At 46.2% G+C, this 16085-nt stretch overlaps 1 protein-coding gene across 1 annotated transcript in view; it reads left to right on the top strand.

Annotated features, from left to right (window-relative positions):
* Alox5 (arachidonate 5-lipoxygenase) overlaps positions 1–16085 on the top strand; it is a 47563-nt gene that overhangs the window by 26915 nt on the left and 4563 nt on the right. The window contains exons 4-8 of the mRNA XM_021165878.2: positions 4079–4201; positions 7041–7147; positions 7956–8128; positions 10890–11036; positions 15293–15496. Coding sequence (XP_021021537.1) covers positions 4079–4201; positions 7041–7147; positions 7956–8128; positions 10890–11036; positions 15293–15496 — 754 coding nt within the window. The remainder of the gene's footprint in view (positions 1–4078; positions 4202–7040; positions 7148–7955; positions 8129–10889; positions 11037–15292; positions 15497–16085) is intronic.

The raw sequence follows: 16085 nt of genomic DNA, 5'->3' as shown, positions 1-16085 counted from the left end.
GAGAGTTCTGTCTTCATCCAAAGGCTGCTAGTGGAAGACTGACTTCCAGGCAACTAGGGTGAGGATCTTATACCCACACCCACAATGACACACCCATTCCAACCAGGTCACACCTATTCCAACAAGGCCACACCTTCAGATTGTGCCACTCCCTGGTCCAAGGATATACAAACCATCACACACACCCAACCAGGATGCTATTTAAAATTGATACCTGCTTAGAGAGGGAAAATCCATTTTCTCCAATGGAGTGAAACTGGGTATATATCAACTATACTGCAGGGCAGGGCTCATGCTCAAGGGTAGTTGGTCAACACAACATGGGCTCCGTGGTTCTCTTTGGGGGAGGGTGTGTCTCTTTTTGTATTGTTTATATTTTTTTCTGAGAGAGAGACAGAGAGGCAGAGAAAGTAAACATGTGAATTTTGGGTGGGTAGGAAGGTATAGAAAACTTAGGAGTTGAGGAAGTGAAAGATATGGTGAAACCATGTTGTATGAAAAATTCAAATAATTTTTAAAATGTAATAAAAATAAAATAGCCTTATTCCAAAAGAAAAAATCCATAAACCCTTTACAGTGTGTAACACTTTAAGCCTGAGAAATTTATTAAATTTTCTGATTTGGCATTCAAGGATCTAGAGAGTTTTCAACCATAGCTCTTCTGCATTCCTTTGGAGCTTTGCTGCCCACTTGTGTTGCATTGCCTCTAGATTGCAGAAAGTCAAGAGCACTTCATGGAACAATGATGGCACTTAAATAATTCATTATAGAATGAATACACTTTGTCCTTTAAGAGCCTGATCAGTTCTCATGCTGATTGTAATCTTTCTTTGTTGAAGTCATACTTTATCAATCATGTCTTTATGAGGTCAGATATCTTTTTACAGTAAATTGTACCATCTACACCTCCTTAAGCTCTCTCCCTCCAAACCAGATGTCTTTGCTGCCTCTTCCTTATTTCTATCTAGTTGATCCTTGTGGCCTTCCTCCATGGAGTGTGAGGTTTTTGTTACCCCCACCCCCACCACCTGGCCTATTTATGTCTGTAGGTCTGGAGGCCTTTGGCTTCTGTGGGTTGACTTGTCTGTATGTGTCATTCAGTGGAAGGGACATGGGTGTCTGGCTTTAGAGGCCAATAGCAAGCTAGCTGGCAAACTGATCCACTCTTCATCTGCAAGGCTCTCACCTGCAAGGCTCTCATCTGCAAGGCTCTCATCTGCAAAGGAGGTAACGGAGAGCCCCTTGGTGTCATATCTTGAGAAAGTTCTTCCTGAGCTGGCAAAACAATTTCCAAACTCTGCAGAAAATTTGTATGGACATTTGGGGCAGGTGAAATGGCTTAGCTAGTAAAAGCACTTGCCGTGCAAGCCAATGACCTGAGTCCTTCCTCTACTCGTGACTTGCTGCAGGAGAGAACCAACTCCCAAAGCAGTCCTCAAAGGGAGGTCCTGTCTGATCGAGAAGCTGCTTTAGGAACCTGTTTCTTAGCTTTAAGAAACAAAGCAGCCTGGAGAGCTGCAAGTGCACCTCCTGAAACCATGCCCACAGCACAGTGCCTCAGGTACTGACAGCACAGTGCCTCAGGTACTGACAGCACAGTGCCTCAGGTACTGACAGCACAGTGCCTCAGGTACTGGCAGCACAGTACCTCAGGTACTGACAACACAGTGCCTCAGGTACTGGCAGCACAGTGCCTCAGGTACTGACAGCACAGTGCCTCGGGTACTGGCAGCACAGTGCCTCAGGTACTGACAGCACAGTGCCTCAGGTACTGACAGCACAGTGCCTCAGGTACTGACAGCACAGTGCCTCAGGTACTGACAAAGGTGCTTTCTCTCTTCCCAGCTGCAAACAAGCCCAGCCTTCCTACTAACTCCCAAAGGTCAGGGAATTGTGGCCCACTTCTTATCAACTCTTGCCTGAATTCTGGATCAAAGTACCTCATATAGCAGCTACCCCTTCCGGGAAAACACATAAGTAAAGACTCCTCTTTGTTCCTCGTTCTTCCTTCAACAGCAACCTGGGATCGAGTCCCCACTATGGTGGTCAGCAATATTGAAGGATCTGTTTACCTGAAATACATATCAATGGTGTTTTGATGTTATTTTTGTTTTCTTTTGTTTTTGAGATAGAGTCTCACTATATAGCCTTAGCTGGCCTGGAAGTAGCTATGTACACCTGGCTGGCCTGAGACTCACAGAGATCTACCTGCCTCTGCCTCCTGAGTGCTGGGATTAAAGTGCACCACCTGGATGGCTCTGCCTATCTATTTTTAAACCAGCACTCAAAGCTATGCACACAACTGCACTCACATGTGCTCACACATATCATGCACACACAAGTTAACAATAAATATAATTATTTAAAAATAAAATAAAATCATAAAATATGAATGCTATCCCTGGTACACATATCGCCTGGTACACTGGATCATTGAAAACTTTAGCTCCACTCAACCCACTGAAGTCATTGCATCCTTTGAAGTGCCAAGCACAAAGAGCAAAGCATTTATGTGATTGCTGATAGTTGACTGGTGGGTGGTCATACAGTGGAGTCCCCCAATAACTGGCTCGCTCTTGGATGTGTATTGGAGACCCCTCTATTCATTTTTCCAAATAAACAACATTTGTACTCTATTCTTATTCTTATGCTTATTAATGTACTTGTAAAGGTCACAGAAACAATAAAAATGGAAGGTTTTCATAAAGCTCGTTGAGGAGGGTCTAGAAGTTAGACAGATCTCTGATAGACAGTGGGACCACAAATAGAATTTTTTAATAAAAGGCAAACATCCAGCTTCTTTCTCACACTCTTGACCTAACAAAGCCATAGAGGCCTGGAGACTTATTTCTCCCACCCGTAGGGCAGAAGGGCCCCCTGCTGGTGGACTGGCCAACAAATCCAAACCCTGATCAGGATGTTCACCCTGCGGCAAGGGCCTATCAACCAGCCCTCTGCGATTTGTTCTTACTGATATACCTTAGTCTGGGGGAAGCACATTCCTCAAAGACCCAGAACCCCCAGTTATGGAGGAGAGACCTGATTTCCGACAATGCTCTTGGACCTATACTATTTCAAACTCCAAGAACTCATCAAAGTTTTGATCAGTCCATCAGTCCCATTTGTACACTCAGTTTCTTTCCAGGGATGTTCATTTCTAAGAGGGTCCCTGGGCCAGCCAGACACCAAGGAGAAGATGAGGAGTGTTCACCAGTGGGAGCACGAGGTCATGTTAAAGTGCTGAAGACTTCTCAATACCCAAAACCTGCATCCCTAAAGGGAGCTTTAATGGCATGGAAAATCGGGAATATCCATGAAAACTGAGCTCAGGGTGAATATTTCAGTGTTTAAGCAAAACCGATTTATTTTCTCTGTCCCAAATGGATGGACACGATTTTGTTTTCATTATTTTGTTCTCAGAGAGTGTTCAGTGAGTGTTCAATGCACTCACTGTAGGCTGTAAGAGTACTGGAGTTGGTGTCTGCTTCTCTCTAGAGGGAACTACTTGGGTTGTGACTACCTCTAACCCGGCTGCAGGCCAGATGTTATAGGGGCATTCCCTCAGTGGTCTGCACCCAGTGTTCTTTCTCACTTCCTCTAATGCCCTATGATTCCACCATGAAAACTATCTCCTTCCCCAACCACCGCACACAGAATCAGGATGTGCACTGACCAAGCTGGCAGGGCATTTGACACTGGGTTAGGAGCCTTAAGCCCTCCTCCTTTGACTGTCTAGGCAGACCCCTCTTAGGGGCTGGGGCTGTTCAAAGTCACCTGTGTTAAATGAGGTCTCTAGAATCTTCCTCAATTCTTTCTATTCATGAGTGCACATCTGTTCCATTCACTAACTCTTTGGTATAAGCCAGTCTCATAGCTCTACTATTGTGATCATGCCATAGCACAAATGGTTGCCATTCAATGTTGGAAAGATTCCTGGCACTTCCACTTACAGTGCATTTAGCTTATAATGGGAAATAGGCCACCATGTACAACTTTGTCTAATCACATGGCAGCCTCAGCTCAGGGAAAAGCCAAAAGGACCATCTCTAACATAGTGTTTTCACTTGTCTCATGCTAGATGGATGGAGTGGAACCCCGGCTTCCCTTTGAGTATTGATGCCAAATGCCACAAGGATCTGCCCCGAGATATCCAGTTTGATAGTGAAAAAGGAGTGGACTTTGTTCTGAACTACTCAAAAGCGTAAGTTTTAGGAACTTCAGGGTATGAGTGGCTCATCTGATTGCTGGGGATGGGAGAGTGCTAGGACTTCAGGGCCTCAAAGAAAGAGCACACCATTCCACCTCAAGTGTCTGGACCAGGCAAGCTGGACTCTTGATCAGAAGGGCAGCCACACACCAAGACAGGAATTGCATTTGCTTATTCTAACTCAGGTGGTGTCTGTATTCATCCCCATTGACTGGGATCCAACTCACAGCCTTAACGAGCCAACCTGAACAGAATTGGCACACAGGAAATGAAGAATACAGCAATGAACTTTTGTGTAAATAAAGATTTTGCTGAGGGATGGGAAATTAAAACATTCCATAGAAGTCCAAGGTTATTGGGGGGAAGGCGGTAAAATGAGTTTAATTCCTTGGCTTGAAGACAAGTTGTAGAGCATATGATAGAAAAGACTCGTATTTGATCTTTCTTATAGTAAGAGCCTTTACAGGCCTTGAGCTGGGGGAGCAGTTCAACTGAACACCATTCCCCATGTGTTTGTTCTACCCAGGCTAGGAGGTAGTCTCTCATCGAACAGTTGCAAGATGACTTATATCTAAACAACCTAGAACCAGAAGTCTTCCAGCACCTACAGCCCCGTGCTTTCAGCTCAAAGCAGGGGCTGTTCTTACTTACAACACTCCATCTCCACTTCCAGTTCACTCCTGTGGCCAGTCTATCGGAAGATGGAGTCCAGGCTAATGCCAGGGGGCAGGTTCCACTGTGACAGTGACTCAGATGACACTGTTGGTCCCATGACTTAGATTCTTGTTCATTTGCCTTACTGACCCCATGAAGTAGGCATATATGTTTATCACTGTTCTGGTGCTGTGAAGAGACACTAAGACCAAGGCAATTCTTATAAAAGAAAGCATTTAATTGGGAGTTTGCTCACAGTCCCAGAGGTTAAGTTCATTATCATCCTGGTGGGGAGCACGGTGGAACTCACGATGCTGGAGAAATATCTCAGAGCTTTACATGCTGAACCACAGGCAGACACAGAGAAAGACCTGGGTCAGGTGTAGGCTTTTGAAACCTCAAAGCTCAACCCCAGGTTCCTCCAACAAGGACGCATCTATTCCAACAAGGCAACATCTCCTGATCCTTTTAATCCTTTCAAATAGGCCCATTCCCTGGTGACTAAGCATTCAAATATAGGAGGAGCCTATGGGGGCCATCCAAGCACCATAGGACATATCGTCCCCTCTGCAGTTGAGGAACTGAGAAGGAATAAGAAGGTTGAGGACCTTGCCTAAAATCCTTTGCTAATAAACAAGAGAGACACTCAACTCTGAGTTACATGTCTGCACTAGAGTTGCTGCAGGATGCTGGCACAACCATGGATACTCTGTCAAAAAGTAGATTCTTTCAAGCACCACACCTAGGTTAGCAAGGACACCCTTGATGTTATACTTTGACTCTTAGAGAACTTTTATACTCATACAAACCTAGAAAACCCTAAACTCTTGAAGCCCAACTGAGCCTTATACTCCCCCAGGAACTTTTAGCACTTCCCAGCACCCAGCACATCCACAGACAAGTCTCAGAAAGAAGGACTTGGCTACCTACACACCAAACAGGCAGCCAGGGCTGAGGACCACAAATCAGTCTGCTCCATCTGGGTGTTTTCACAGCTATTGTTGGTCATTTCTAGGTAAGGAAATCAAGAGTCCAGTGGGTTAAGATAAAGTAATTTACATATATATTCCAACATATAAATAGATAATTTATATATAAACTAACTCTGGTGACCTGAATGAGAAATGACCCTATAGGCTTGGATATTTGAACACTTAGTACCCAGTTGGTGCTGGCTTTAGACGCATGAAGGATGCAAGAATGAAGGGATTGTGGAGTCTCCCTCCATGGCTTTAGAAAGCCACTAAGGCAAGGCACTGTGTGGTAAGGATGTCCCTGTGTGAAGACAAGAGCAAGATGCTCTGAGAGGCTATTGATCAAGCTGTACAAGTGTGGCCTGGGCTGCAGTGGAGACACCAAGAGTTTGGAGATGTCAGAGCTGAGAGATACATACATAGGAGAGCTGCTCACATAGATTGGAATCAGCCAAAGAGATAAATATATGTTGTAGTCAGCAAAGTTGGATGGGAAGAGCCATTTAAGCCCTTTGACAATAGGCATAGGGATAAAGGATTTGGAGTGTGCCCTGCTGGGTTTCAGTCTTGCTTTCATCCAGTATTTCCTCTCTATGCCTGCTTTCCTCTCTTGTGGAATGGTAATGTATATTCTGTGTGGAAGTATGTAGTTTTCTTTTTTTATGGGGGTTATAATTAAGAGATTGCCTAGAGTTGTATAATAGACTTTAACACAGGACTGAGCTTGCAAGACTCTGGGGACATCTGCAGTTGGACTAAAAGATTTTGAATTATGATATGGCACAAACCTACAGGGAACCAGGAGTTGAGTGTGGCTTAAGTGAGAAATGTCTATAGAACAGGCGTGGGTAATATTTGGTGCTCTATTTGGGAAAGTTTAGGAAGGACAGTCTTGCTACAGAAAGAATGCACTAGGGGCAGGTTTTGAAAGTTTAAAGTCTTGCCCCATTTATCATTTGGCTCTGCAAAGGAATGAATGAACACATGCAGAGGTGGGATTCAGAGACATTCCAGAGGGCATAGGCCTGGTCTCTTACACAGCTGGGATGCAATAGGAAGAGCATCTGCCACAGGATAAGTTTTACCCTGGTCCCACAAGGCCAGTACCTACCTTTTGGAACCGCCTGGGCTATCAGGAGGCTCCCGAGTATGAAGTAAAAACACTCTGCAAAGGCGGGCAAGGTGACCTGTCCCCTGGTTTACAGGATGGAGAACCTATTCATCAACCGCTTCATGCACATGTTCCAGTCTTCCTGGCATGACTTTGCTGACTTTGAGAAAATCTTCGTCAAAATCAGCAACACTATTTCTGGTAAGAGGGATCCTGGGGTTCTGTGGACGGGAGGTTTTATTTTTCTGTCCGTGACTTGCAAACATCCAACCCATGCACCCTCAACATCATCTCACCAGAAGTCTTAAGACCATTGGGACTTTTTCTTTACATACATAAATCATTTGTGACTCTTTTGCTCAGACCCGAGGAAGGACTGGGCTACATCAAAGTAATATTGAAGGCTGAAATGATGACTGAGCAATTCTGCTCTTGCAAAAGACTCAAGTGCAGTTCCAAACATCCACACTGGGTGGCTCACAACTACCACTAACTTCAGCTACAGGGAATCCAAAGCCTCTGGTCTTTGGGGACACCTGCGTGCGTGTGTGTGTGCGTGCACACGTGCGCACGCACACACACACACACACTTAATAGTAGTAAAAACTACAGCAATGGGATCCTTAGGACCAAAGTTCATTTGATTGGAGCCCTGGCACTGTCCTGGACAGTAATAGATGGAGAGTCATGACAGCCATCACTCTTTAAGGAGGCAGGAATGGTTGGATAAAGATGCTGACCTCAGCACAAGGGACCAACATTCTCCCCTCTCTTTTCATGCTGGGCTGAAGGACCAGAGACCTTGAGAAGAGCAACTGCCTGGGAGTCTTACTGTTCACTAAGGCATAGCTCTAGGAAAACTAGCTGCATAGCCTGACTCAGCAATGAGTAGGGACACAGCAAGTGGGAATGGCAAGTGAGAAGATCCTGATGCCCACAAAGATTTGTCCTCCTGAAGGATCATGGGATCCTGCCCAGTCATCCTATCTAGAGGGCATTCTCTCCACAGAGCGAGTCAAGAACCACTGGCAGGAGGACCTCATGTTTGGCTACCAGTTCCTGAATGGCTGCAACCCAGTACTCATCAAGCGCTGCACAGCATTGCCCCCGAAGCTCCCAGTGACCACGGAGATGGTGGAGTGCAGCCTAGAGCGGCAGCTCAGTTTAGAACAGGAAGTACAGGTAGACCCGCTTGCTGAAGACCTAGTCTTTCCACAGTAACCACTTCCTGCTGTCCAATGCTTGCTGATCCCCAGACTACTACTGGCTTGTCTGTTTGATTGACCGTGTGAAATCAGTAGTTTCTTCATTTTCCTGGCTGCAGCATCCAGGAGGATCTTGGGCACTGTGCAAGCCATATGCAGTCACAGGAGGGGCTGTATCTACTCAATCCTCACATCTGCAAACACAGTGTCAGTGTTGTGTTCAATGTCCATATCAATAATTCCGTGGCATTCCCTGTGATAGGTGTGTTCTATACATGGTCACCCAACTGTCACCTGCTTTGCAAAGGTGAGGAAACTGGAGAAAGAAGTAGACTTTGTGTAGGTAGAATTTATTGCTAATTAGAAACATAGGCACTACCTGTCCCTCACACTTTCCCAAGCCAGTCTCTCCTGGCTTTCACTTGCAGGCTCAAGCCCTCATCCCCAGTTCCAAGACTGATCTTGTCTTGAGTCGGATAGAGTTCAAACCAAATCGGCTTGCATCTGATGGGATCTGCCAGGCATTCCCATGCAAGATTTTATTTTGCTTGCTGAGAATCCCAACAACAACCCTCAGCATACTGTCTTCTCCATTTCCCCATTGCAGCCAGCACCACTGGGCCTCCATCTCAGGCTGTTCATGCAACCTCTGTTGCCTCTGTTCAGCCTGTCTAGGTACCCAGTCCACATGGAAACTCCAAACACATACCATTCAGGCCTAACTTCCTGCCTACATGACTTTGGGGGTTACCTAACCAACTGAAGTTGGGGTCCTGATCCACGTGGGAAGTCCTTCCCCACTCATCAGGACCTTCATGGGATCTGGCATATTTCTAGGCATGCAGCCAGCCAGCAACAACAATAACAACTCCTTACACCCACCCATACACAGAAACAAGCACATCTTGGAACTGAGAGGGACCTCAACCACCACAACTGCCCCTAGCTATCCAGAAGTAGGACTTCGCCTGTTCTCCAAGACAAGGCAACATCTTCTTACTGGCAAGCCCCCTACCCAACTCCAGGGGAGGTGGCTTATGGGTTATCTTCACTTTGAGCTGACCCATCAAACACATGATAGTGATGATGTTCTGCTGTGGTTTAGATCATGAGGCAATAATCTAACAATCTAACAGCCACTCCTGATTAGACTCATACTACCTTGTCTCTTATACTGTCCCCAACTAACACACCAGAACAGTTCACAGGGCCCTCCATCATTCTTGACACCTTTCTTTGACAACCTCAGTGACATATTTTGCTTTGTTTTCAGTATTGAGAAGTGGCCCCAGAGCCTCGCACGACTTAGCAAGCTCTCTTCCACTGAGCTACATTACCAACTCCTAAATATTTTTAAAAATCTTTTCCAGTGAAATTTGGTTTTGGAACATGAATAGAAGAACCTTTCAAGGACCCTGTTTTACCCCCATAAATGCAGAGGGTAGCCCCCACCCCTCCCATCTCTTCCTTTCCAGGAGAACCCTCTCCTGGATGACAATGGCTAGTTTGCCCAGTGTTGAACTTGATCTAAATGAAGTCCTCCAGCTGCATCTGCATGTCTGACTTCTCCCTCTCGCCTCATCAAACCACCCTCAGAGAGGTCTTTCCACTTCTTTCCTGAGCATTAAGCAGCTTTCAGGCACAATGAACCTGAGTCAGTCATGACCAGTCTTTCATCTTAGCTTTGAAAATATTAGAAAGTAGAAAATAAATATATAAACTGGCTTTGGAGCTGGAGAACCAGACCCATGCATTCTGAATTCCACTTGTACCCAAAGTTTTAGGGTAAAAGCCTGGCTTTTTGGTTTGGCCACCCAGCCCCATACACAAACAAAAGAGATAGGTAGCAAGGGAAAAAACAGAGAGAGATTTAATCAATATGGACACACAGGGAGGAAGAGATAATGAGGTCCAGTGACCCCCTAAATCCATCTTGGGGCACTGTCATGAGTTTTAAGTTTAAATAGAGGAAGTTCTGGGTTAGGGGACAAGATGTGGCTAAATAAGAGGTACCAGTCTTTTTTTTTTTTTTTTAACCTATTTTTTGGTACTGCAACTAGTCCAAACAAGTCTTCATTACTGATTGAACATACAGATCTAGTTTCCACAAGATTACTTCTGCCCCAGGCTCTGTAGTATTGCTATCCTGGTACAAGTGTGTCTGTGTGTGTGTGTCTGTCTGTTTGTCTGTCCTGATAGGTGTTACCTGTTTACCTGTTTCTGGGACAGTGTGACATATTTTAAATTTTTGCAGCAAATATTTTGGTTCAAATAAACCTGTGAACCATGAAGGACGAAGCTCAGAACTTTTATTCTGTTCCATATGATACATGAATGGATCGCTGCAGAAACATCGCTGTGTTGGATGTAAATGTAAAATATACTATGTTAATATACTGCAGGAGAGAATGAGGACTTACCTTTGATCCTTGGCCTTGAAGAGAGAGGAAAGTAAGTTAGACAGACTCCTCCAGTGATCAGCAGGCTGACTTGCAGAGTCTGCAGGGGTGTGACAGAGGCAGGGGTAGCAGGCTGTCGTCCTGAATTTAGTTACTACATGGTCCACTCTTAGTAAAACAATTTCTAGTGTTTGTTATACACCAAGTTACAGGGAAGGTGCGTGCATGTGGGTGCGGTGCGCATGTCCTGAAGACCGTCAGTCACATCCCACCCCTGGCCTGGCTCCCGGGTCTGTTTCTGCTTCAAGTAGCTTGAATATATTTGGCTGCCTCCTGCAGGAAGGGAACATTTTCATCGTTGATTACGAGCTACTGGATGGCATCGATGCTAACAAAACTGACCCCTGTACACACCAGTTCCTGGCTGCCCCCATCTGCCTGCTATATAAGAACCTAGCCAACAAGATTGTGCCCATTGCCATCCAGGTAGGTGGCTGCTCAGCTCCAGCCCTTCTGTACGACTTGTACCTCTAGGGCTGGGTGTGTGGGGCAGGGTGGGGGGATTCTGGGGCAGCACCATCCACTCCACTGAGGGGCACCAGAAGCTCTCACTCCATCCAGCTTTCTCTGGGATGGGGGAGAAAAATGAGCTACTGGGGCTCGCTGCTGCCCTGAGAAGGCTGTCCACACCACAAGAGGCAGACAGTGCCTTTCCCAGGTACCTTTGAGACATTCCCTACTGAGGTTAAGCACTGGGGAGGGCTTGTCCTGCAGTGACCTGCTTTTCCTCCTACCCACCTCCTGACGACTGTTTCCAAATTAGCATGCCCACACAAGCCAGACGGGTGAAGCTAGGGGTGAAGTTGCAAACAGAAGCCACTGAGCTGTGTCGGAGACCTCACCAGTCCTAGAACATTGTCTTCCATACAAGTAGATTCTTGCAGCCCTGAGGACAGTGGAGGGCCTCGGGAGCAGTCTCATGGGGATGAAAAGTCTGTGACACTGGGTAATGGGAATAATATCAGTGATATGCAGGTCTCTACACAGTCCAAAAGCCTTTGCCTGGGAAAGCTTAGAAATCCTGAAACCTGCTGTATGTTAAGTGCCTAAGAACAGACACTACGCTTGATCTTGGTCAAAAGACCAAGAAGCGGTAAAACTGTGACACATTTTAAATTTTCCAGCAAATGTATTAGTTTCAAATAGACCTCTGAACCAGAGGAGAAGTCATTTAGAGCTTTTGTTCTGTTCAATATGGTTCCCGAATGGGTCACTGCAGAAACATCTCTGCGTTGAATGTAGATATAAAATACCTGTCTCAGACCTGGAGGAGGGACTTGGCACATAAACAAGCGTGTGTATCGCTGACATCCTAAATATTCTGGATCCTGGAGCATATGATCATTGGGTCTCACACAGTATCTGTCTCCATTTGTGTAACTGCCACCTTATTGCTCTCAACCATCTTACCCAGGCAAGGAGACTAAGTGCCCATAGTAAGCCAGCCACAGAGCTGAGATTCAAGCTAACTGTCTCAAGCCTGAAGTTTAGCTTATGTTTATAATCCCAGGCTATCAGTTCAAGGCCAGCCTGGGCTACAGAGTGGTGCCCAGTGTCCATTTGTTTAATTAATTAATTAATTAATTAATCAAATCAGTTAGCTGCATATCTATACCCCCATCCCTCTGCACTCCAGGAGTCCTGAGCCTATTATCAGAGAAAGCTCTATGTGTAAGAAGCTGAAGCATCAAAATGAAAGCACAGGGGATGTGGGAAATCACCGCTGGAAGATGCCAGGAGAGGGATGGATTACCACTTACAGGTGTTCTGAAATAGCATGTCCCAGACATGTATTTATTAGGCTAGAGGCCTGGCTCAAATCTCAGCTCTTTCCATTGTTAGCAGGAAGTAGGCATTGGATAAGCCACAGGACATGGTTAACCCTTTCTCTATAGCTGCCCAGGAGAATTAATGCAGCCCAGGGCAATGGTAGCTGCAGTTACTGGGACAACCCTTGAGCAGGGCCCACAGCTGCTGTAATGGTGGATTCTACGCTGGGCTGTAAGAAGGCCCATGGGTCTCCGTGTTGAGGCTGGCAAGGCCAGGACAATTGAAGCAGTGCTGAGAGGTTCTCTGCCAAGACTGAACTGAACCAGCCTTTTTGAGGATCAACAGAGCATCATGTTAGAGGATGGAGATCATGGCTCTGGCTTGGGTGTGAGGCTGCAGACAGACAGAACATAGGCGAGGTTGAGGGGATGGGACCGTGTCCAAAGCAGGAAACACTGCAGCGCTGTGCACCTTCAAAGAGGACTGCATCCGCTCTCAGCTGACTTGGCCCTTCCCAGGGCTAGTACCAAAGCAGAAAAGCAAAACATGGAATATGGATGATATCAGCTCATTTATGCAAAAATGAATGCAGGAACACATGCCACAAACCATATGCTTTACATGGGTAGACATTGATGTTGGCTTGGTGAGACACAGGACACAGGGTCACCAGGCTGCATACAGAACAGGTTGGAGATAGTAAGGATAGGTCTAAGTTCCTCATAATAAGGTTCTGTTTATGAAAATTAAACACAAATACACACATATGCAAAGACCTAGGGAAGCAGCGACCTCTTGTGGCTGGACAAGAGGTACATTCTCACTAGTTCTTGGACTCTTCTGTAAATGCCGGAGTAGTTTACAATAATAAGCATATATTATTTTCTACTCAGAAACAAAAGATGGCCTCCTTCGAAAGCATTTAAAATAATGCAAACACGTTGTCCTAGGCATATTCTAGAAGAGCTGGGACAAGAACAAGTCTAGAGGTGTGGGAGGAGGTGCGGCAGGCCATGTATAAATGCTCACCACGGGAGCCCCTGTGTGACATGGTCAGAGAGGAAGGAACTGCAGGGTGATGGAGTTACAGCAGGCAGAGCAACAGAGCAACCTTACTTAGCTCCAGACCTCTGTGTGGCCTGGAGAGAGGCTGAGTCACTCAGAACCTCATTTTCTCTCTTTGCAAAATAAGAAGGATGAGGAAGAACTGTCAGTCAGGCCGTGATGAGGATTTAGTGATGACACATACATCAAACCTTAGGACACAGCAGAAGGTCTCTTGACTCAGTGTCTGAGGATGCCTGAGTAGGACAGGTGGCCCTTGTGCTCTAGGAAGCAGGCCACAGGGTGGCTGTCTGTGGGCCACACAGCTATGGAAACAGAGTGATCACTGGGAGGAGCAGTCCTCTGAGAACCTTACTCACTAGGACCGTCTGGAAACGGCAAGCATGATGCCCTGTGAGGACACGTGTGCCGACTTCTGACTTAAACCTGATCATTTAAGTAATCTGAAATTCTCTCCTAAAGGTAGAGGACGAATCCTTTAGCGAACAAGTGAGAAGAATACTGTGAGGGTCAGTAGTGGCTCCCTGGCCTCCTTGTTCATCCTCAGGCGGTAGGGGAGAGCTGCTTCCCTAGTAGTCCTGTCGTCTCCCCAACGGCACAGTGGCTTAGGAGGCTTAGTACTCCTTGCTCTGGTGTTCTTGAGACGCAGCTAATCCAGACCAAGACCCGGTGTTAATTTCAAGTGTCTATAATCCAAAGACGTAGAAGAAGAGTAAAAGAATGAAATCTGCCAGGACTATTTCAGAATGGTTTCATGTTGTAGAGAAGTGGGTGAGGTAAATATTTACCTTGGGGTTGCATATTTCCTTTTTCTTTTAAAAAATATGGCTGACTAAAAAAATATAATTTAAAAAAGGTGGCCTCCTGGAAATTTGAATTTGTGTTGCTTGCATTATATTTCTATTGGCTAGTGCTACTTTGGATGGAGAGACAAATCAGAAAGGTGCTTATAACCTCTCTAATGAAAACAATTTACGGAAGGGAGAGTTATTTTGGTGCTCAGTTTAAGGGAATACAGTCCATCGCAGAAAGTGAGGCGTGGCTCTAGAAATAGGAAGTGGTTCCATTCATAATCAGGAAGCAAATAGACAGGAAGTGGGGCCAGTCTGTGGACCTCCAAGCCCAAGGCTCCTGCTCCTAAAAGTTCCAAACCTTCCAAAACAGCACTGCCAGCTAGCGATCAAGTGTTCAAACACACGAGCCTACCGGGACATCACAGTTAAACCGCAAAAACCATCTTCCAGGTTAGTTAGCGGGATGCAGCTAAGTCTGCTCAGGGGCCTTACTTTCTGGCTTTAAAGAAATGAGTTTTTAAAGGACAGATAACAAATTTCTTTACATTTTAGAGAAAAATCACTTGGCCCAAGCAAGGAAACTGGAAGGGCAAAGGCAAGCTGGGCCCCTGGGTACCTGGTTTCTGAGTTAGGGCTCAGAGCAAAAGGGAACTGGGCAGCATGAGGCCCCAGCCTTGGTCCAGAAGGAGCACAGCACTCAAGGTCAGGGTATCTGTCAGAGAGGAGGATGGAGGGCGCTGCTGAGCAGAAGTGGTAAGCGGGAGGATGCCAGGCTCTGGGGAGGGCCGAGAAGGAAAGCACAGACCCTTGCAGCTGCTCGCTCCTTCCCTGAGGTCTGTACCACTGTCCTCAAGTTACAGACAAGGAACCTACAGCTCACAAACAGGTCAAAGGACATGTCACCGGGGCCCTCCACCACTCCCCACGCGCTGTTAGTGATCTGAAAGTCATGGCCGGTTGATGTGTGCATTCTTGTGGAACTTCCCCAGAGTTCTCCCACAGCTACCAAGGAGGAGAAGTAAAGTGCAATATTCTCTTTCTCTAACGCACCAGCTCAACCAAACCCCTGGAGAGAGTAACCCAATCTTCCTCCCTACGGATTCAAAATACGACTGGCTTTTGGCCAAAATCTGGGTGCGCTCCAGTGACTTCCACGTCCATCAAACCATCACCCACCTTCTGCGCACGCATCTGGTGTCTGAGGTGTTTGGTATCGCCATGTACCGCCAGCTGCCTGCTGTGCACCCCCTTTTCAAGGTACAGCCAGCCAGGGCTCCACCTACAAGGAAAGAGTATCTAGGGGAGTAGCTGGCATCCCAGGCTGGGTGCGGACAGGGTGGTGATAGCTAGGAGTAGGTTGCAAAGAGGGGCCTAGGACAGACATTCAAGGGCCAAGTCACAGTAGTCTGTCACAGCCCTGCTGTCCAGAAAGCAGAGTTTAAAAGGGCAGTTACGTCACTTTCCTTCTCTTCCCAAATGCTGCCAGCACTTGATTATTGGGTCAACTACAGGCTAAAAAATGACTCCTGCTAAGCCAGGTGATGGTGGTGGTGGCACATGTCATTAAAAATGCCAGCACTTGGGAGGCAGAGGCAGACAGATCTCTGAGTTCAAGGCTAGCCTGGTCTACAGACTGAGTTCTGGTACAGCCAGGGATATATACATAAAGGAACTCTTTGTCTAGAAAAAAAAAAAACATAAAACAAAAAAGAAAAGAAGAGATCTGGTGCTTTGCTCTCTTCGTTGTAAATTAGATCAAAGCAGGACTTCTGCCTTAGAGAATGATGACCAGGATCAGTTCCTAGTGTAATAAGAGACAAGCACCAGGGCCCTTACTCCTCAGCAT

Source organism: Mus caroli, chromosome 6 (assembly GCF_900094665.2).
Source record: "Mus caroli chromosome 6, CAROLI_EIJ_v1.1, whole genome shotgun sequence".
In the NCBI taxonomy this organism is placed as follows: Eukaryota; Metazoa; Chordata; class Mammalia; order Rodentia; family Muridae; genus Mus; species Mus caroli.
Note: the sequence above shows the minus strand (reverse complement) of the source record. Positions and strands in the feature narration are given on the sequence as shown.